Source organism: Canis lupus, chromosome 37 (assembly GCF_003254725.2).
Source record: "Canis lupus dingo isolate Sandy chromosome 37, ASM325472v2, whole genome shotgun sequence".
NCBI classification, from domain to species: Eukaryota; Metazoa; Chordata; class Mammalia; order Carnivora; family Canidae; genus Canis; species Canis lupus.
In genome coordinates, this window is record NC_064279.1 from 6,931,042 (window position 1) to 6,954,690 (window position 23,649).

The 23,649-nt window shown below is 39.2% G+C and overlaps 1 protein-coding gene across 18 annotated transcripts in view; it reads right to left on the reverse strand.

The window, feature by feature from the left end:
* Positions 1–23,649, reverse strand: part of ANKRD44 (ankyrin repeat domain 44) — a 362,773-nt gene that overhangs the window by 83,405 nt on the left and 255,719 nt on the right. For all 18 annotated transcript variants that reach the window (XR_003134598.3, XR_003134599.3, XR_003134596.3 and 15 more), the window contains exons 17-18: positions 10,272–10,343; positions 1,110–1,311 (exon numbers count right to left, since the gene is read on the reverse strand). Coding sequence is in view for 12 of the 18 variants with exons in the window: in XM_049106597.1 (XP_048962554.1) it covers positions 1,110–1,311; positions 10,272–10,343 (274 nt within the window). In the remaining 6 variants the exon portion in view is untranslated. The remainder of the gene's footprint in view (positions 1–1,109; positions 1,312–10,271; positions 10,344–23,649) is intronic.

The window sequence follows — 23,649 nt, forward strand, 5'->3', positions numbered from 1 at the left end:
CACCTTCGATTCCTCAATCCACCCATTATTTCATGGTCTGAATGATATAGTTATTTCTCTACTATCCTGATCGAAGGCTGATATCATTGAAATCCTGACTCCAAAGAAATTTATGCCTTAGCTGAGCCAGAGAGTCTTCCACATTTCCTCTACATCTGTGTATGCATCCAGGAATGTCTTGAGAGGATTCTATTTTATGTATATTGAGAAAAGTCCCAGAGAAGGCAAATAACTTACTTTTTGATATAAACATATACTTTTTAAGAGTATTTTTACACCTGATGGCTCAGGAATCAGAGCAAAAGCTAAGAAGCATCCTTTAGACTGGGAGAATGATGTGCTAATTAGACTGCTGTCTGATGACACTTTTGATAAAATAGCTGTGAAAAATCATTAATTTTATGCTTTAAAATGCTGTGTGATTTTGTCTCTGTAACTCATCTGAAGATCACATTACACCTTGCCTCCTCTTTAGCAAGTTTTGTGACAGCCAATGGGCAAAGTTCTGAACTCTCTCCTGAGTTAAGAAGGCAAGATACAATGCAGAGAATATTTAGGGCAGAATTTAAATCATACTTTGTATGATACTATCATGCTGGATACATGTCATTATACATTTGTCCAAATTCATTAGAATGGACAGCACCAAGAATGGACCCTAACATAAACTATGGGCTTTTGATGATTATCAATGGGTCAGTGGAGGTTTATCAATCGTAATAAATGTAACACTCTGGTGAGGGATACTGATAAAGGGAAAGGCTATGGATGTGTGTGTGTGTGTGTGTGTGTGAGAGAGAGAGAGAGAGAGAGAGAGGAAGTACACAGAAAAATCTCTGTACTTTCCTCTCAATTTTGCTGTGAACCTAAAACTGCTCTAAAAGAAGGCCAGAAAAAAAAAAAAAAAAAAAAAAGAAGGAGAAGAAGGCCAGAGCCTTCATGGCCACAGAACACTAATCATCTTCAAGTGGATCGTAGGCCAAAAGCATTTTGGAAGAGTGGAGGCATATCTGATATAGAAAGAAAATTGATACTTTCAAAGTTGGGATGAAAGAAAATGCTGCCATCCTTTTACTTAGACTTGTAAGCAGACTCTTGAAAAGACCCACCTGAGGCATGAAGTGGGGTTCTTTTGGTTACATTGTCTTTCACAAAGATGGATGCGCCCTGGTTGATAAGTGCTTCCACACATTCTGTGTGTCCCTTAAAGGCAGCCAGGTCCAGAGCCGTGCGGCCTTTCTCATCCCTGATGTCCAGGTCCACCAGCGACTGCAGAAGGACTTCCACGGCTTGATGGTGCCCATTGTAGGCCTGAAAGAAGAAACAAATGACTCAAATGCTCGCTTACCTCAAATCCCACAACAGCCCACATGAGAGGCTGAGCCTCCAAGATCAATCTAATAATCTAATACAGACCAACAGTGAATGAATTAATAGAATCTTCTATCTTAGGGATGCCTGGGTGGCTCAGCAGTTGAGCATCTGACTTCAGCTCAGCGGGTGATCCCGGGGTCTCGGGATTGAGTCCCATATCAGACTCCCTGCGAGGAGCCTATTTCTCCCTCTTCTCCCTATTTCTGTCTCTCTGTGTCTCTCATGAATAAATAAATAAAATCTTTATGAAATAAAAAGGAATCTTCTATCTATCAGTCCAGTCCTAAACATACTGACACAATCAGAATATTTGGGGGTAGACTTTTCTGTTAAACACAGAAGGAAAAAAAAAATCACTAAAAACAAAGTGGACTTGGTAATTCATCAGATGCTTACAGACCTGTTACCTGTAATAGGACCCTGGGCAAGTTTCTTAATTTCATTTGGAGTTTGTTTTCTCATCTATATATAATGAGAACAGTAAAAGCTGCCTCCCAGGAAAGATAAAAAGAGATAAATTCACACAGGCTTTCTATAATATCTTGCACACAATTGATGCTTCCTCCTTTCTCCTTTACTTCTCCCGTTGATTATCATGAAAACATAGACACAATTATGGAAATATATTCCATGTACCAGCACCAAGTTCAGGCCTCGTGTGAGGTCCTATGCTATGTTAGGTTAAGAGGCTTCATGCTACTAAAGCACAACATTGAAAGCCTGAGAGATCTTTTTCTTTAAGTCTGTAAGGTTAAAAAAAAAATGTATATGTGCACACAAGGTAAAGGACATTGGAAATAAAAGGGAGGAGGGATAAGGATAGGAGGGGGGACTTCATGGGGGTGGAGGAGGGAGTGAAGGGGATACAGGAAAAACCTGCCACAGAGCCCTCAGCAGCCAGGGTCCCCTCCTTGTCAGCTGCATTTTTTATTTTCCCACCACACTGATTCCTCAAGGCACACCATATTTGGAAGAAAGCTTAGCACAGACAAAAGATCAATCTCCAATACATAAAACGCTCTTACAAACCACTTTAAACTTAGGAAAATGTACAAAAGGCATGAAAAGACAGCTCACAGAAAAAGAAACATGAAAGGTCAATGAACATACGGAGAAAATATGTAAATTTTTTAAGGTACTATTTCTCAACTACCAGATTGACAACTGATTAAGTTTGGTCATGTCTCGTATTAGTTAAGACATGGTGAGAAAAGCACATGAGTGGCTCAGCTGGTTAAGCAGCTGCCTTTGGCTCAGGTCATGATCCCAGGGTCCTGGGATCGAGCCCCCTCCCTGGGCAATCTGCTCTGTGGGGAATCTGCTTCTGCCTCCCCTGCTCATTCTCGTTCTCTCTCTCTGTCTCAAAAAAAGAAAAAAAAAAGACATGCAAACATATGACATTTGTGAAGAATGGCTTGACAAAATCTATCAAAAACTTTTTGAAAAATTAAGCTTCAGACAGTATGTATAACATGACCTCATTTATATAAAAAGGAAATATATTCAGATATATACCTATCTATATCTGTGTATATTTCTATATCCATAGAAAACTTTAAAAGAATACAAAAGAAACTTAAAAGGGGAAAAAAAAAGAAACTTAAAAGGGTAGAGGTGGCTACCACTAGAAATGGAATATAAAATAATGAGTATATGGACTTATTTCATCTTACCTTTTTAAAAATCATTTGAATTTTTTTCCTAAGTATATGTTAACGATACCAAAAACTACACATAAAAAGACCCATAGAATTTAAGAGTATTGATAGGAATTGCTTTAATACTCTCTCTTTACATTATTTTTGTGAATGATTATGGTTATGATGTATTAAACATATATTACCTATAATATGCAGTATAATATTTCACATGCTGATGAATCTCAAATTTATATCCCATTGCTAACTTCTCTTTTTTACTTTTAGACTTGTAGATTCAACTGCCTATTGATATTTCCACTTGAAAATATGCATTTCAAGCTTAACACATTCCAAAACAAATTATTTTAATAAAGATTTTATTTATTTATTTGAGAGAGAGAGAGAAGGCACAAGCAGGAGGGAAGAGGAAAAGGGAGAAGCAGACTCCCCACTGAGCAGGGAGCCTGATGTGCCGCTCCATCCCAGGATCACGACCTGACACAAAGGCAGACACCTAACTGACTGAGCCACCCAGGTGTCTCCCAAACCAAATTCTGAATTTCCTTCCCCAGACTTGCTCCATCTGCAGCCTCCTCCATCAGAGTAAGCGGCAATGCTATACTTCGAGTCACTCAGACCCGAAACTTCAGAGTCACCTTTATCTCTCCTCTCAAGCCCAGGGCTGGAGCTGTGTGCAAGGGCTCTGGGACACTAGGGAAATGGGTGCTGAAAGGTAGTGCCTCTCTCCCCCTCCCAGCTGTGCCATGCCCTGGGACAGGGATGTGTCTGCTGAGAGGAAAGGATCCCTTTTGCTAACCACACAGGCAGTCATAGGTTCTCTGGCAGGAAAACACCTAACTTCACATCCCTGTTCTAATTCAGACAGAAGTGCGGTGTGGCTAGTAGCAGCCCTCAATGTACCATCATTTCTACTCTTTCTTTAAAATATATCCAGAATCTACACAGTTCTCACCATAGCGCCATCCTCTTGCCAAGATATGGCAAGTGCTTTCCTTTCCATCCTTGCCCCGCTGCAATCTGTTACTGACACAGCCTCCAGATGAAATCTCTTAAAACCCAAGTTGGACATATCAGTCTTTGATGAAAACTAGTCAATGGCTTCTTCCTTCTTTGATAATTAAAATCCAAGGCTCTTAGGATGAGGCCTCCTTCTACTCTGATCAATATACCTCTTCACTCACTCTGTTCAACCACACTTACTGCCACCTTCCCCCCTGCCCCCCACCCCATGGTTAAATACATGCATTTCCTCCTCTGGGCTATTGCATCTGTACTTTCTTTCTTTTTAAAAGTTTATTTTTTTTTAGTAATCGCTACACCCAAGGTGAGGCTCAAACTCACGACCCCAAGACCAAGAGTCACTTCTCCCTCTGACTGAGCCAGCCAGGAGCCCCTGCATCTGTATTTTCTATTTCTTCTAAAAAGCTCTTCCCCCTGAGGGCCGCGTGGCTCTCCTGGTACTTCTGCTTCAAATATCCTTATCTGGAGGCTTTCCAGAGCCAAAATGCAGCCCTCCACACTCCACCTCAGCATACTACCAGACTCTCCCCACCACACTTACCCTGCTTCATTTTATCTGTATAGCACTTATTACCACTTGATATCTATTACTTATCTGTTGTCTTGTTTATTATCTGTGGTTGAAGGCATTTCAAGTGTATTGTTCACTGCTGTAATCCTAAATCATGCCTGGTGCATAATTGACACTCAATGACTATTTGATGAATAAATGAATTAATATGATGGCTGTTATAATCATTTATTACTATTAGCAGTGGAAATATATTTTTAAATAGCAGCTATTTACCTATGCAAACAATCTTTTTATTGATGAAAAAACAAAACAAGCAACAATTAATTTGTCACCAAGATCACTTAGCTATTGAGGGGCCAAATTAGAATTTGAAACCCAGAATCTGCAATGTCTTATACTTTTTTCCAGTGACTCCACTTAATTGACTTTTAAACAAGATACTTTTGTCTCTACAGGTAATGGCATGAAAGAGTTGAATAACAAATGTTGAATTAAAAACCTAGACACCTCCCTCTCTAGAAGGCTTGACACAGAGATACAGTGACTTGATCACAATTATGAGGCAAGAAGGTACACACTCAGGCTAACTTCTAGACTATTGTTCTTTTACTATACAAACTGCCTTTCTTGAGACAGGAAAATAAATTCCTACATGTCCACCTCTCTGACCTGTACTTGCTGTGTGAACCATATTTGCATAAGATTGTAAGCCTTCAGTCTCACCAGGATTTTGAAGCAATAACTAAATTTATTGAGCCCTTGCTGTGTGTCAGGCAGTATTAGACATGTAGCACCTCATTTAATGGCCATGACAACCCATCATTTGGATGCTACTGTTATCCCTGTTTTACTGAGCGGGACACAGAAAGGCAGAGACATTACCCAGCCTTTCCATGGTCATTTAGCCTTAGATGGTGGAGGTGACATTCAAAGACCAATTGACCCTTGAGCCTGAACAGTGGGCTTTTCATGAGCTCCTACGGAAAGGGTGCAAAAAGACCAAAAGGAACATGATTCTTTACCTCTTGATTATAGGAAATGTCAAACTTGTACAAAGAGAAGAGGAGAGTGTAATGAATTCCTATATACCTACCACCCAGTTTCAACCATTATCAACTGGCCATAGGTAATTTTAAGCCAACTTGGGAGGACCTATCCTCCTGTAAAAAGTTGTGGTACTAGGAGTGTCTACATCAGGGTATAAATCAGCCTATCTTACTTTATTCTGGGCTTATCTGTGACTTATTTGAAAATTGACTTTTCATAAAACTTCTCATTTTAAAGTATAATGGTAGCTACTGCTTCAGCTTATGTGTAAATCCTGACTTCCCACCAAAGGGAAATGAATTCTTTATAGATAATAGCAGGGCCTAGATGTCATTTGCAAATATTGGTTTCTTCAGTGCCAGTTACTATTATCACAAAGATAATAAACATTTTAATTTCCATCAATATGCTTTAGCCTAGGAAAATAGAATTGGCAACTTGTAAATGGCATGTGTATCTACAAAATATGATGGCTAACATATTTAGATTTAATAAAGAGAAGACACAGGAGAAAGAGAAATGTACATAGGAAGCAAGCCAATGTGAAGGAATCAGCTCTGTTCAGAAGAGCAGAGTCACATTAAGGCACTTAAGTTAGGTGTTAAACTTATCCCCGTAATTTCTCCTTTAATCTGCACCACAAACAATCCATCAACCTATGTTAAATTTGGAGGCCTAATATTAAAAAAAAAAAAAAAAAAAGATGGAGTGACACTGCTGGCAATTAGGAAAGCTTCAGAATTCCAACCCATGCTTTCTTCTCTATTAGGCACTTTAAATTCTCTTAAAGACAGAATGGTTGAAAGGCCAGATTTACCCACAGAACTCCTTTCATTTCTTTCCCTAGTCTAGCTTGAATTTTAGCATGCAAAAGCATTACCCCACAGAATTGAAGACACAAAACTATGTACACTCAACTTTAAGGGCAATTTAAGGGGAACAGTAAGGGTAACTTTGATTAGACAAGAACTTTCACTTATTTCCACACTTTAGAGCTTAACTCTAGAAACAAATGACCATGTGATATGGAATTCTATTTTAGGGTTAAATGCATGATTCTGCCTTTGAGCAGGTATATGGTTCTTGGAGTATACAAAAAAGTATACAATAAAGCTTTAAACTCTTTGAAGGAGGCACAGGTAGGCAGGAAAGGAGACTTTTCTCATGTCAGCAGTACATGAGGAAAATTGCCCTATTACTCTATTTCCTTCCCAAACCAGATATTTAGTAGATAGTTTCACCAATGATTTCTGAAACAAGTTACCTCCTAAATGAGGAGGCAATCACACAAAAGAACAAATATGCTTGTTCAAAAAGCACGAAGTAGTTTGGCTTTCAATAGACAACCCAGTTAAAACCTTCACCAGAGGTAGCAATCATACATTTTAAATTTAATTTTTGAAAAATATTTATTAAAAATATTTCATTAGGTAATTTAAGTATGTCTTAAACACAATTAATTTCTTTGAACTTTTTAGATAGGGACTTAGGGCAATCAGGAGAAAAAATTTGGGATCGCAAGAGAATCCACAAAACAATGGGTCCATCTGGAAATCTTGACAGCTGGAGCCTTTCATTTGCATAGGCTTGTTCCTTGATTTAATTTTTTCAAGTGGATGAAATGTTTATGAAATTCACTCGGTTGATAACCCTAGAGACTTGAATCATTCAGCCAGGAAATAGTAACTCAAGGCAGGTCAGGTGTTTTTGTGGCAGTCAAGGTTTGGGGGCATCTGGGTCTATTTCATTGCTAGAATGCATTCATAGAAGAAATAATGTGCCTTGGGTTTTTATCAGGTTAATTGCCACCGAGGCCCCTGGAGAGAAGGATGGGCATATCTATAGGGTTCTTGAAGCAAATAATGATTTTTTAAAAGATGTTATCATTTAGAGGGCAAGAATAACATAGTTTTAGAATTAATCCACTGCTATCACCCTGGTCAAAGTTATCGTCATCACCATCGTCATCACTTCCTGGTTGTCTTGCTTCTCTTATTGTTCCCTTACAATGCAAACTCCACACAGAAGCTAAAGTGATCCTTTTCAAATAAGCAATATCATATCATCTGTCTCTTCAAATTCCTCCTAATGGTTTTCTGGTTTGCTCAGGGTAAAAGTTGAAGTTCTTACAATGGAGTACAAGGCCCTGCCCTGACTCCCTGCGTCATCCACATGTCAGACCTTGCCCCCTACCATTCTCCCTTCCCTACTCTGCTATTCGGGGACTATGATGAGCATGCCCTTACCCCAGGAACTCTGCACTTCTTCCCAGCACACTCTTCTGTCAGCTATCAACATGGCCAGCTCTTAAGGTCTTTGTTCAAACATGAGATTCTAGGCTATGTAAAGTAGAGCCTCATCTGGCACCTCAGTGTTGCCTTGCTGAGCCCATTTGGAGCATGTGCAGCATTTCTTGCCATTTGTCATGTTATATTTTTACTTGCCTATTTCTCTCCTAGACTAGAAACTCCACAAGGACAGAAGCTGTTCTGTCCACAAGGACAGAAGTTTTGTTCACTGCCACCTCTCCTGCTGCTGGAACATGTGCTTAGCACACACCCAGTTAGCATAGGTCAGATGAAAGAACGATACGTTAGCAGTAGTGAGGATGAAGCTGATTGCACATATGTGCCAGCCATGGTTCTAACCACTCTACATGCATGAACTCATGTCAACCCCACAATGGCCCTGTGATAGAGGTACTGCTATTCTCATATTATCGGTGAGGAAACTGAGACACAAGAGGTGAGGTATTGGCTAAGATCAGACAAAAAAAAAAAAAAGCCAATTAAATAAATTTATAAGTTAGGAAGGGCTTGGGGGTCTTTAACTCACTCTTTTTAATTTACAAGTGGGAAAACCATGACTAGATGAGTTGTTAATGGGAGGACTGGTGACTGGGACCTCCTTTCTGGGTGTACTTCCTAGGTGCCTGCAGAACTGTCAATGCCCAGTTCTCTCCAATGATGACATACTACCCTGTCTTTACATGACCACAAACCCACAGATCTTAGCAGAGCAACTGGCACACAGTAAGCCCTCAACAATAATTTGGGGTGAAAAAAAGAATGAAAGATGACAGAACTTGGGGAAGCAAAGGAAGTCTCTTCTCAGGTTACTAGCAGATGTGGCAACGCAACCAACCCCACTTACAAAGGGCATGAGAATTCTAGCTGAGATAACCTCAAATAGTCCTCCCTAGGGGCAGCTAACACTGTTTGCGAATGCACAGCCTTGGTGCAGTAGATGGTTGGGCAGAGATTCTAGGGAGCAACCTTTAGAGCAACCTGTAATAAGAGCCAAGTGGCATGAAGTTTTATGCATGCAAATTCCCACTATCCATCTACCTTTCCCACTCTAAATCCATCTCCAGAACAGAGACTGATGCACATTTAAGCCTAATTTCACTAGACTCAAAATGTGTGTGTGTCAGTGGGTGTGTAGTGATGTGTTGGCGGCTGTGGCAGATTGTGGTGAGAAGGATCAGCAGATGTGCTGGCGGGTATGGGGGGAGATTAGCAATGAAGCAGGGGCTGCATGCACTGTGATCAGTTCATCCCAGTCCTTATGGGATGGTTCATACCCTCACCTTGTGTGCCATCAACAAAACACTCCCCTCTGTTCTACAAAATCCCCATCTCATTTTTTCATCAGAATGACACTGAGGAAGAGCTATACTAAGTGAACGTCCTAACAGTTACACTTAGAGACCCAGCCCCTTTAACTCTTCTTAGTATTCAGCCACCAGGTACATCCAAACACCATCACCATGGCTGTGGCCTGAGGCCTCACATTGCAGCAGAGCCTTCTACACGTGAGCTGCTATTGCTGGGTATGGCTGCTGGTCCAAGAGGCTCCTGGGAAGAGCTGTTGATCACCAGTTGCCAGAGCCAAGTGGCATGAGGCATGAGGTAGAGTGGTGGGTGAATTTTCTGGCTCGGTCACCCCCTTGGAGAGTTTGGGGATCCTCACCCTGTGCTGTTGCATTTCCTTTCAATGGGGGATATGGAGAGGAAGCTTCAGTGGTGACAGAATAAGTCTTCCTCCCTGCTCTGAGATCTCAGCCAGTACAAGAATCAGAGCCTCATACCTTCTCCGAGATCCTGATTTCACGTGCGCGGAGAAAAAGCAGAGTTGCAATTATGCATGTGCTCACCTTTCTCTCACAAGTTTGTGTTTAAATATCTGACAAATTTTTAATTGTGGTATTTGATTTACTTTTTGGTAGGTTGTATACTCCTGTATTGTTGGCTATAATCAAATATTTAAAACCAAAATGTTTTCTTCAAATTTCTTCAATTTTTAAAAATTTAACTACTGGATGATAATAATTTTAAAGATTGTTAAAAAGTATAATAATCATTTATTAAGTACACTATGGTAAAGGCATTAAGAAAATGATCTCTTCCTTTGCCCCCATTTTACAGGTGGGGAAACTGAGGCCTCGCTGAGGTAAGTATGTGTCTGAGGTCACCAGTGGGGAAGTTAGGATTGGAATTTGAGTCCGTCTTTCTATAACTTGTGCCTTTATCCATGTCCTGTTATCATTATTAGTATTATTGTGCTACTATGCTTTCATTTTAAGAGCAGCCTAATTCCAGGAACACTTAGTTTCTTTTTGTAATCGGGGAAGCCACCCACAGCACCTCACTTACAGCTAAGTGGAGCGGACTCTTGGTAGCACCGGAGTCAGAATCTTCAAAACCATTGTTGGTTCTTTCTAAAAGCTGTGAAGACAAAAAGGAAAAAATAGTACATGAGTAAAATTTGCAGAGGGCATCCTCCTTTATGAAAACTGATGTTGACATAAACGCAAAAGAGGCTTCAGAAATGTAAAAAATAATGCAACTTGGCAATATAAGAAACCTGGTACGGCATATCTGAAACAAATAAGAACTTGGACTTAGCCTGTCTGAAACCAGATACTCTAGCTGAATATTTCAACTTCTATATCATCTCAGCATTTGCTGATGAAAAAAAGGCTTTCATACTTGAAAGATGCTCGGCTTCACCAATCCAGGAAAATAATTCATGTTTAATCCACTTTTTACCCAGTAATAATGAAAAATTATAATACCCAATATTTATTCCATTATCAAATGTGCATTTACTTGAGATAGTGTTGAAAAAGACATACAAGGCTCCTATTCTCATGGAGCTGACATTCTAGGGAGGGAAATCATAGACAAACAAATAAATATAGAAATAAGAGAATATCTGCTAATGACATATGCTATAATGAAAATAAAATAGGGTGATGTGATCTGAGATGACTGGGAAGTTACCTAACAGCTGATGATCAGGGAAGTCCTTCTCAAGGAAGGAAAATTAAAGTAAGACCTAAATAAGAAGATTAAACCAAGTAAAAGTGCGGCAAGAGAGTATCCTGGAGGAGGAGGTCATGAAGAAGGGAGTGCAAATGCATCAAGGGGCTACGAATATGGTGACTTGAAGGAACAGAAAGGATAGTGTGACCAGGTTATGATGTTGGTGAGGGTATCAGGAAAAAGACATTCTCATTGACTCTTGGTGGGAACAAATTGTTAAAGCCTTTCTGGATAATCTGTGCACACCTGTGACCCTAGGAATCAATTCATAATAAATAATTAGACAAGTGTATGATGATGCATGTACAAAGATAATTCTTCAATGAATATTTTTTTTCTTTTTTTTTTCAATGAATATTTTATGAATGATTACCAATGTGCCTAGACATTGAAGGTTCAATAATAAATAAAATATTAAAATATCCATTTTCTTGGGAAGAGGGTAGGCAATAAAAGAAAGAAATTAAGCAGTTAGTTAGAAAATGGTATGTGCTATGGAGAAAAGTAAAACCAAGAAGGAGGGATCAGAGGGCCAGAGAGGAAGTCAGTTTGCAACTTAAATAGGGTGATCAGGGAAGGTCTTACTGGCTGAGAAAAATCTTGAAGGTAGTGAGAGAGCCTTATAGACATCTGGGGGAAGAGCATTCCAAGCAGAAGGGCCAGCATCCGCCAAGTCCCTCTGGAATAGGTGTCCTTAAGGACATCGAGGATGCTGGAACAGAGTGAGCAAGGACAAGAATGACAGGAAAGGAAATCAAAGAGATGGTGGTAATGGGGGTAGGAGTGTCATCAAGAGGCTTCTGGGTTATTATAAGATTTTTGACTTTTCATCCTGAGATGGAATTTCACTGGAGTGTTTTAAGCATAGAATGACATGTTCCAACTTTTAGACTCTAGGGAGGGCACAGAGAGAACCTGGGGCAATAGTTCTAGAGAGAAACAACAGTGGCTTAAACCAGCAGAGAGTAGTGGGGATGAAGAGAGGTAGTTGGACTGTAGATATTTTTGGAGGTAGAATCAACAGGATTTCTGATGGATTGATTGAACATGAATCTAAGAGAAAGAGAGAAGTCAAGGATGACTCCTAGGATTTTGTCCTATACAAATGTAAGGGTGGCAGTTCGATGAACTGAGATGGAAAAGACCAAAGGTGAAATATACCTAGTGGGAAAGAATGAAAGTTGGTTTTGGAAATGTTAAGTTTGAGATGTTTTTGAAGTGTCCAAAAGTGCCTGTTAACCAAGCAGCTGTTGGGTACAGGTATTTAAAGCCACAAGACTGGATAAGATGAACAAGAGAGTAAAGTAAACAGAGATGAGAGATGAGCAGAAAGTTGGAGAGATGAGGGGGAACTAGCAGGAAGACAGACTGAGCAGATGAACTAGAAGGAACACCAGGAAGTGTGAGGTCTGGAAACCAAGTGAAGAAAATGTTCCAATGAGATAATGAGTAACCATGTCATAAGTCCTGATAGGTCAAGTAAAATGAGCCCTGAGAATTGATCACTGGGTTTGGCAACACGAGACTATTAGTGACTCTGTGAAGAGCAGTTTATCAGAACATTGTTTATATGAAAAAAATAGAAAAATAAATAGCAATAGAGATGGGTTAAATAAACTGAAGTGAGACAAGGATTTCTGGGGAAAAAGTGGAGTAGGAAGTTTCGAAGCTCACCTCATCCTACAAATACAGCTAGATAACACCAACATCAGCACAAATAACCCAGAAAACAATCCAAAGATTGGCAGCACAGACTCTCCACAGCTATGCATAGAGAGGAGGGCACATCAAAGCGGGTACAAAAGGTAGAAATGTAGTTGGGAGCTAAATGGACCCGCAGGACTGTAGGAGGGAGGGAGGAACAATGGGGGCGCAGAGGAGGGAGAGAAACAGACCATTACACCACGCACCCCAGGCACAGGAACCCACACAGGGAAGACAAATCCCTGTAACATTTGGCTTTGAAAATCAGAGGGGCCTAATTTTGTGAGTTCTTAGAATCAGTGGGGCTTAACACCTGGAACGTGAAAAATCAGTGAGCTCAACTCTGGGAGAGCCAGGAGGGTGAGAAGAAACTGAGTTCTACCTTTAAAGAGATAGCACACAAACAGCCTAGTAGAGATAAGGCATAGAAGCAGCAGTTTGAAAAACACCTGGGGTAGGACAGCCCAGGTGGCTCAGTGGTTTAGCGCCGCCTTTGGCCCAGGGCCTGATCCTGGAGTCCCGGGATCGAGTCCCACGGTGGGCTCCCTGCATGGAGCCTGCTTCTCCCTCTGCCTGTGTCTCTGCCCCTCTCCCTCTCTGTCTCTCATGAATAAATAAATAAAATTTAAAAAAAAGAAAAGAAAAACGCCTGGGGTATAGGCAAAGATTTATTTACTAATCTCAGAGTGTGTGCCAGAGGGGCAGGGATTTTTAGGAGACTTCTCTAAGAATCAAAGAGTTGGCAGATACCATTTCCCACCCCTGCCCCCAGCCTAGACACACTGTCCAACACTGTGCCAACATTTTCCACCTAACTTGTTAACAGTGGCCCTGCCCTGGTGTTCTTCTACAGACCTGTGCCCCTTCAATATGTCCTTGGCTGGAGCCCATTCAAAGAGGTGCCACAGGCCTGGCAGTGTGCAAGTAGCCCTGACAGTAGCCAGCAATGCTCCAAAGTGACTCCTTCCCTGGGGAGAAGGGAGGATAACTACACACACCAGTCTGACTGTGGCCCCAGCAGTGAGCTGGAAGCAGACATCAGGTCTGACTGCAGGCCCCTCTCATAAAAAAAAAACCCAAAAAACCAACCAACCAACCAACCAACCAAACAAACAAACAAACAAACAAACAAACAAATTTCTCAGGAGACCACACAGGGAAAATACACTCAAGTTTGGTGCTACTGTATCTCTGGCAAATGCCTAGTCTAACTCAACTTAAGTTGAAGGCAGCCCCATTTGGCCCACTAGTAACAAAGAGACCAAACCCTGCCCAAAACAGGCAACAAGAGCTATCAGTGATGACTGGACTGAAGGCAAAAGCGGCCCAACCACAACAGTGGGGTGCACACAACACACATAGGAGATACCCCAAGATGCTAGGTTCTGGTAAACAGGGGACTTTGCCCTACAGGGTACCATTTCTTCATAAGGCCACTATTTTCAAGAACAGGAGATGTAGTGGACTTTCCTAACATATATAAACACACACAGAAAGTTAGACAAAAATGAGGAGACAGGGGAATATGTCCCAAATTAAAAAATAGGGCAGGAAAACATCAAGAAAGCTAAAATAAATGGAGATAAGTAATATACTTGATAGAGAATTTAAAGTAATGGTCATAAAGATATTTACTAGACTTGAGAAAAGAGTGGAGGATCTCAGTGAGACCCTCAACAAAGAGTTATAAAACATAAGAACCAACCAGAGATGAACTCAAGAACTGAAATTTAAAATTTACTAGATGAAATAAATAGTAGACTAGAGGATGTGGAAGAATGGTCAGTGATCTGGAGGACAGAGTAATGGAAAGCAATCAAACTGAACAGTAGAGAGAAAAAATAATAATAATAAATGAAAACAGACTTAGGGAACTCAGTGACACCATCAAGTGTGATAGCATTTACATTATAGGGATCCCAGAAAGAGAAGAGATAGGAAAGAAGGCAGAAAATTTATTTGAAGAAATAATATCTGAAAACTTCCTGAATCTACAGAAGGAAACAGAAATCCAGATCTAAGACCCACAAAGATCCCCAACAAAAATCTACCCAAGGAGGTCTACAGCAAGACAGGTAGTGATTAAAATGGTAAAAAGTAGTGATAAAGAGAATTTTAAAAGCTATAAGAGAAAAGAAAACAGTTACATAAAAGGTAAGCCCCATTAAGCTATCAGCGGACTTTCCAGTAGACACTTTGCAGACCAGAAGGGAATGGCATGATATATATTCAAAGTGCTGAAAGAAAAAAATCCTGCAACCAAGAACACTCTATCCAGCAAGGCTATCATTCAGAATAGAAGGAGAGATAAAGAGTTTCCTAGACAAACAAAAGTTAAAGGAATTCATCACCCCTAAACAAGATCTAAAACAAATGTTAAAGGGGACTTTTTTTTTTTGAGAGAGAGAGAGAGTGCGCACATTGTGCACAAACAGTGAGGAGAGGCAAGGGGAGAGGGAGAGAGAGAATCCCAAGCAGACTTCACACTCAGTACTGAGCTCAGCTCAGGGCTCAATCACACAACCCTGAGATCACGACCTGAGCCCAACTCAAGAGTCAGACGCTTAACCAACTAAGCCACCCAGGCACCCCTAAAGGGGACTTCAAATTGGAAAGGAAAGACCATAAGTAGAAGAAAACTACAAAGCACAAAAGCATTAAATTAGCTATATCTATATAAATCAGTCAAGGGATTCACAAAATAAAAGGATGTAAGTAAGGTATGATACCATATACCTAAAACATAGGGGTGGGAAGAGAAGTAAAGAATGGGTTCAAACTTAAGCAATCATCAATTAAATATACACTGCTATATGAAGAAGATGTTATATATAAACCTATTGGTAACTATAAATTAAAAGCCAGTAATATATATGCAAGAAAATAAAGAGAAAGGAATCCAAGTATATCACTAAAGAAATCCAGCAAACCATGAAAGAAAAAAAAAAGCAAAAGAGGAAAGGAGCAGAGAAGAACTACAAAAACAACCACAAAACAAATAACAAAATGGCAATAAGTACCTACCTACCTACCAATAACTGCTTTGAGGGGCACCTGGGTGGCTCAGTCAGTTAAGTATCTGCCTTTGGCTCAGGTCATGATCCCAGAGTCCTGGCACTGAGTCCCACACTAGGCTTCCCACTCAGTGGGCAGTCTGCTTCTCCCTCTCCTGCTACCCTTCCCTCTACTCATGCTCTCTCTTCTAAATAAATAACTCTCTTTTAAATAAATGAATAAACGAATAAAAAAATAAATAAATAGATAAATAAATAAATAAAATCTTAAAAAAATACTTTGAATGCAAATGGACTAGCTGTTCCTATCAAGAGACATGGGGTGACGGAATGGATAAAAAAGCAAGATCTATCTATACGCTGTCTAAAAGACTCATTTCAGATTTAAAGACACATGCAGATTGAAAGTATGCATATAGAAAGGCATTTATTATGCAAATTTAAGTGAAAAGAAAACCAGGGTAGTAATATTTACATCAGACAAAATAGACTTTAAAACAAAGACTGTAAAAAAATAAAAATAAAAATAAAAAAATAAAATAAAACAAAGACTGTAACAAGAGACAAAGAAAGAAACTATATAAGCATAAAGGGAATAATCCAACTGGAAAATATAACAACTATAAATATTTTATGCACCCAATATGGGAGCACCCATATACATAAAGCAGCAAATAACAAACATAAAGGAAGTAATTGACAATGATATAATAATAGTGGGTGACATTACTACTCTACTCACATTAATGCATAGATTATCCGACAGAAAATCATCAAGGAAACAGTGGCTCTGAAGGATACATTGGACTACATAGATCTAACAGATATATTCAGAACATTCCATCCCAAAACAGCAGAATACACATTCTTTTCAAGTACATTCTCCAGAACAGAACAGATATTAGGCCACAAAACAAGTCTCATCAAATTCAAAAACACTGAAGTCATACCATGCATCTTTTCTGACCACAGAAATCAACCACAAGAAAGAAATTCTGGAAAGAACACAAATACATGAATTTTAAAGAACATGCCACTAAACAGTGAATGGGTCAACCAAGAAATCAAAGAGGAAATAAAAAAATACATAGAGGTAAATGAAAATGAAAATACAATGGCCCAAAATCTTTGGGATGCAGCAAAAACTGTCCTAAGAGAGAAGCTTATAGCAATACAGGCCTACCCCCAAGAAGTGAGAAAAATCTCAAATAAACAACCGAATCTTAAACCTAAAGGAGCTAGGAAAAAGAAGAATAAACCAAACCCCAAATCGGTAGACAGAAGGAATATATTAGAGTAGAAATAAATGAAATGGAAACTGAAAAACACAATAAAACAGATCAATGAAACAAGGAGCTGGTTCTTTGAAAAGATCAACAAAATGGATAAACCTTTAGCCAGACTTATAGAAGAAGAAGGAGGAGGAAGAGGAAAGAGAAAGAAAAAAGACTCAAACAAAATCAGGAATGAAACAGAAGCAATAACTATACTACAGATACAAAGAACTATAAGAGCATATTATAGAGAATAAAAAATTACATGCCAACAAACTAGACAACCTAAAAGAAATGGATACATTCCTAGAAACATATAACCTTCTAAAATCAAACCAGGATAAAATAGAAAATTTGAACAAACCAATTAGCAGCAATGAAAATGAACCAGTAATCAAAAAACTCCCAACAAACACAAGTCCAGGACCAGACAGCTTCACAGGAAAATTCTATTAACATTTAAAGAAGAGTTAATACCTATTCTTCTCAAATTATTATAAAAAATAGAAGAGAAAGGAGAGCTTCCAAATTCACTCTATGGGACCAGCATTACCCTGATATTAAAACCAGATAAAGACACTCCAAAAAAAAAGAGACCTATAGGCCAATATCTTTGATGAACATGATGAAAAAATCCTCAACAAAACATTGTAAAATAAGTCCAATAATACATTAAAAAAATCATTCACCACAATCAAGTGGGATTTATTCCTGGAATGCAAGTGTGATTCAATATTCGGCAATCAATCAACAGGATACATCACATCAACAAGAGAAAGGATAAATCAATGTAATCATTTCAATAAATGCAAAAAGAAAGCATTTGACAAAGTACAACATCCATTCATGATAAAAATCCTCAACAGAGCAGGTTTAGAGGGAACATACCTCAAGATAGTAAAGGCCACATGTGAAAAACCCATGGCTAACATCATACTCAATGGTGGAAAAGCTGAGAGCTTTTCTTTTAAGCTCAGGAACAAAACAAGGATGTCCACTCTCATATACATATATCTCATATATATATAGAGCGTTGTCAATGAATGGTGTTGTGAAAACTGGACAGGTACATGCAAAAGAGTGAAACTGGACCACTTTCTTACACCATGCACTAAAATAAACTCAAAATGGATTAAGGACCTAAATGTGAGACCTGAAACCATAAAAATCCTAGAAGACAGCATGGACAGTAATTGCTCTGACATCAGCCACAGCAACATTTTTCTAGATATGTCTCCTGAGGCAAGAGAAACAAAAACAAAAATAAACTATTGGGACAGTATTAAAACAAACAGCTTCTGTAAGCAAAGGAAACAATAAAATAAGAAGACAACATAATGAATGGGGGAAAATATTTGCAAATGACATAACTGATAAAAAGTTAGTATCCAAAATATGTAAAGAATTTACAACTCACCACCAAAAAAACATATAATCCAATTAAAAAATAGGCAGAAGGCATGAGCAGACATTTCTCCAAAGAAGACATCCAGATGGCCAACATATAAAATGATGCTCAACATTACCCATCATCAGTGAAATGCAAATCAAAACCACAATGAGATATCACTTCACATCTGTCAGAATGGCTAAAATTGAAAACACAAGAAAAAACAAATGTTGACAAGGACATGGAGAAAGATGATCCCTGGTGTACTCTTGGTGGGAATGCAAATTGATGTAGCCACTGTGGAAGACAGTATGGAGGCTGCTCAAAAAATTAAAAACAGAATTATAATATAATCCAGTAATTCCACTACTGGATATTTACCCAAAGAATATGAAAACATTAATTTGAAAGGTATATGCACTCCTATGTTCATGGAAGCATTATTTATAAAGCCAAGATATGGAAGCAGCCCAAGTGTCCATCAATAGATGAATGGATAAAGAAAATGTGGTGTATATACATGCACGCACAATGGAATATTATTCAGCCATAAAAAGAATGAAATCTTGGCATTTGCAACAACATGGATGGACCTAGAGACTACAATGCTAAGTGAAATAAGTTAGAGAAAGACAAATACCATATGATACCCACATGTGGAATTTAAGAAACAAAACAAAGGAAGAAAGAAAAAAAGAGACAAACCAAAAAACAGACTCTTAAATACAGAAAAAAAAAAAAAAAACCTGATGGCTAGAGGGGAGGTGAGGGGATGGGTGAAATAGGTGAGGAGGATTTAGAGTACACTTATCTTGATGAACACTGAGTAATGTATAGAATTGTTGAGTCACTGTATTGTACATCTGAAATTAATGTAACACTGTATGTTAACTACACTGGAATTAACTTCTTAAAAGTCAATCAGAGAAAGACAATTATCATATGGTTTCACTCTTATATGGAATAGATGAAACAGAGCAGAAGATCATAGGGGAAGGGAGGGAAAACTGAATGGGAAGAAATCAGAGAGGGAGACAAACCATGAGAGACTCTTAACTCTAGGAAACAAACAGAGGGTTGCTGGAGGGTAGGGGTGGGGTAACTGGATGACGGGCATTAAGGAGGGCATGTGATGTGATGAGCACTGGGTGTTACATGCAACTGATGATTAACTGAACTCTACCTCTGAAACTAATGATGTACTTACCGTATGTTGGCTAACTGAATTTAAATTTTAAAAAGTTTAAATAAAGTATCTCAGTAAATAAATAAGAGTGGTGTAATCACCCATTGAGATTATCCCTCTTCATGTTGCCTTTAAGTCTTTGTATAATGATGTCCCCAAAAGGAACAAAAATCCAACACCCAAAGCAGTGGTGTGTGGTGAACATGGCGGTACTCAACATCCACTCCCGCCTCCTCATCGGTGGGTTTGGGCTGCGAAGTCTAGATGGTTATAAACTAGGTTTCCTAGACTCCCTTGAACCAGGGTTCCAGACGTAATTTAAGTCTGTCTATTGGATGCACTAACCTGAGATACTGAAGACAGAAAGACCTGAGGACATCTCTGATTTCTGGTGATGAGCACAGTTGTGATGACTCTCAGCTACCTGCATATGGGCTCCTGGCTTACTGAGGGTGGAGTAGCCAGACAGGGGGATACAGGGCACCCACTTTTTGGCAGTACGGATCAAGCAGGTGCAGTGGGGCTCTAGGGCCAATAGTAGTGGCATTGACAAGTGTGTCCCTGTATGTCAGCCAGGGCGATAGGTCCGTGGAATATCCGTTCTGCTGGCTACTTTCTGATTCCCTGTCATCCTGGCTAGTTGAGTTCATAGTTCAGGCTTATTTCTGGAGGGTCACTCTAGAGTCTCCTCTTCTAAGAAGCCCAACAGTCTTGGAAACACCTATTTTTAAAAATCAAATCTTTTTCTCCTTAAAACAGCTAGCATTGTTTCTGCTTCCTTCAAATGAAACCTGACTGATTCAAAGAGTAATGGAGTTTATTTATCATAGCAGTTTTCTTAACGCGGGAGGCAAAGGGGGAAATATACTACTCAATGCACCAGAAAGCAAAACATCCTAAAATCTACTTTATCCATGTTTCTTCCTGAAACTCCCAACTTGTTAAGTGGAAAAGGTCATTTTAAAGACATGTGTGGAATAGAACCATTTCCATGTTTTAAAAATCTGTATTAAGGAAATGATAGATGCAGAAAAAAAAAAAAGCCTAGAAATACCTACCTTAAAATGCTTAGTACAATAACCTAGGAATAGGATTATGGATGATTTTTATTTTCTTCTCTTTCCTGATTTTTTTTGCAGTAATTATATATTGTTTTTGCAATCAGAAAAACACTAAAGCTATTTCTACTTGGGGACAAAGCTATTAACCTTCCTTTTCATTCAGCAGAATGATGTCCACAGACCCCCTCCTCCCCCAGATAGGTCCAGAACTCCTTTCTAGTCATTGCATGTACAACAAAATGTTCCAACTCACTGGTAGATCAAATAGCAGTGTAAAATTATCATCTAAGGGCACATGATTTTAAGTTTGGAAAGAATACAATGCAAATAATTATATCAAAAGTATAAGGCATTTATTTATGTATGTTTTTATTAGTATGAAAATAGAATTTGGAACTTAAACAATCTAGGATAACTTAGACTAATGACACTAAATTTAATTTTAACTTCAAAGCAAATAACTTTAAAACCAATCTGCAGTGCATAGTTGAAATACAAGTAGCCCTAACTGTTTGAAAAGGCTAGAAAGCAGCTGTTTTTTGCTTTGTTTTGCAACATTATCACCTGCAAGACTTCCTGGAATTGATAGTGTGTACTGATGCCAAATCCTGTCCTAGAATGAACTTTTAATCAAAGGAACACGGAATCATTTCCACCATTACCACAAACATGATGAACAGAGACAAGAAGGCAAAATACTGTTTATAGCCACAAATTAGTCATGTTCCCAGAAGATTTATTATGAAATGAGATTTTTCCACACACATACTTTGATTGTTCTAACAGCATATGATATTTTACTTCTATCATTTACCAAATATTTTCAGAGAGTTATCTCTGCAGGACTCCGTTTAGGCACCAGGATTCAACTGTGCAGCAAACAGATGTTGCTGCTGACCTGAGTGAGCAGGGAGGCTAATGGGGAACCCACAGAAATTAACGGGTAGTGAAAACAATCGGTGCTAGGATGCAAGATGCTATAGAAGCATAAAGAGATACCTGACATGACCTGGAGGGTCAGAGAAGACTCCTCTGTCAAGAAAGGTCTAGCCTGAGATCTGGATGGTAAGAGTCAGCCAGGCACAGAGAGAGAGGACTTTCTAGGCAGAAGGAAGAGCATGTGAGAGCAGTGACTACAATAAATTTGAAAATTTTTCGGTTCAATAAAGCTAGAGTAGTATGGAGGGGGGAGGAAAGGATGAGGAGCAGAATGAGAGGCTGAGAATAGATGTGGTATACAGTGATTATATCATTACTGTCCAGTCCAGGACATTTTTTTTAGAGTGATGACTGTACCAGGACAATAGCTGTAAATCAGGACATTAAATTAGGATGATCATTTAGAGTCATTAAAGTGCTTTAAGCAGAGAAGAGGCATGATCATGATAAGATTCTTGGGTATCATAACAATCTCTCTGGTCACAGTGTGGAAAATGAACTGCCTGTGGTGTTGGGGTGGGGATTCCAACCAGAAGCAGGGAGAGCATTAGGATATCTCAACTCTGGAATTTCCAACTTATGAATTATTAAGCTGGTGAGACCTGATGGTGGCCCAAACTGCAGAAGAGGCGGTAGAAATGGAAGGAAGTGGGCGTATTCAAGTGTTTCACATTCACTCCTTTATGCATTCATTCCATAATTATTTTTTCAGCACTGTGCTAGGCAGCGAAATTCTCAGTTTCAAAATGGTCCCTATACACATGAAACTCATAGTTTAGAAAGTATAGTGGACACCATTCATTGAACATTGGAGGACGGGGAAAGAGTAGAATCAAGGGTGACCCCTAACTAGTTTTCTAGCTTTCATAACAGGGTGAATTATGATGCTTTCCCTAAGAAATAAAGAGAATATGTAAGATCCGGGGAGAGAAAGGTCGAGGTTTGGTTTGAAGAGCTGCTGGGACATTCAAGAGGAGATGACTGGTGGACAGTTGGATATAATGGTCAAAGCTTAGAAGTGAGATCTGGGCTAGAGTCATGGATCTGGGAGTCACCAGCAGTGGCTGACACATGAGCCTACCCTCCCACCCAAAACTGCCCGAGGAGAATGTGTAATGAGAGAAAGGCAAAGAGCCTAGGACATAAGCCTCAAGAACCTCAAGGTTTGAAAGAAGAAGAGAGTCTGCAACGGAAGTTGAGGAATGGACAAAGGTAGAAAAACAATAAGGACAGTGAGATGATGATGGTGGTGGTGGTTGTGGTGGTGGCAGCATATTACCAGGATATGAAGGTGGTGGTGGTGATAAATGATGATGGAGATTTTCATGGAGAACAGTCAAAAGTTATGAAGTATTTACTATGAGCCAAGCATTCTATTAAGGGCCTTACATGGATCACCTCAATCTATCCTCAAATAATCCATTATGACCTCAAGTTCACACAGCCTGTATAGGATAGATCATGGAACTAAACCCAGGTCTAAATCAAAACCCATGTTATTTACCCGATAAAAACAACGCCTTCCAATCAACTGTTAGGCTGAAACTCTCCCCTGATATTTCACAAAGAAGAAAACCCAGCAGGGATGAATATAGGACACAAGGAGAGGTTATTTTGTGGTTTCTTTTCTTCAAGTATGTAAGTCTTCTGAGGTCTCTAACTTTAACAATTTGTTTTTTTATTTTTTTTTCAATTTGTTTTTTTAAAAAAGATTTTATTTATTTACTTGAGAGAGAGAGAAAGAGAGCATGAGCAGGGGGAGGAGCAGAGGGAGAGGAAGAAGCAGATTCCCCACTGAGCAAGGAGCTCAACGTAGGACTCGATCCCAGGACCCTGAGATTATGGCCGGATCCAAAGGCAGATGCTTAACTGACTGAGCCACCCAGGTGCCCAACAATTTCCAGTATGTTTGTGATTTTCCTTGTCATTTCCTAAGGAATGGCGAGTACTCATCTCAGGTGCACAGCAACCACGGGAGACATCTATTGGAATCTAGCTCCACTAAGTGTTCCTCCAGCTTTAGTGATTCTCCTTTGTTAAGAAGACAATGCGAAAAAGTGGAGAGAAAAGCAATATGCAAGTCATTCAAAACTGGCACTTATATTTAGACTTTTCTTTCTTTCTTTTTTTTTTTAAAT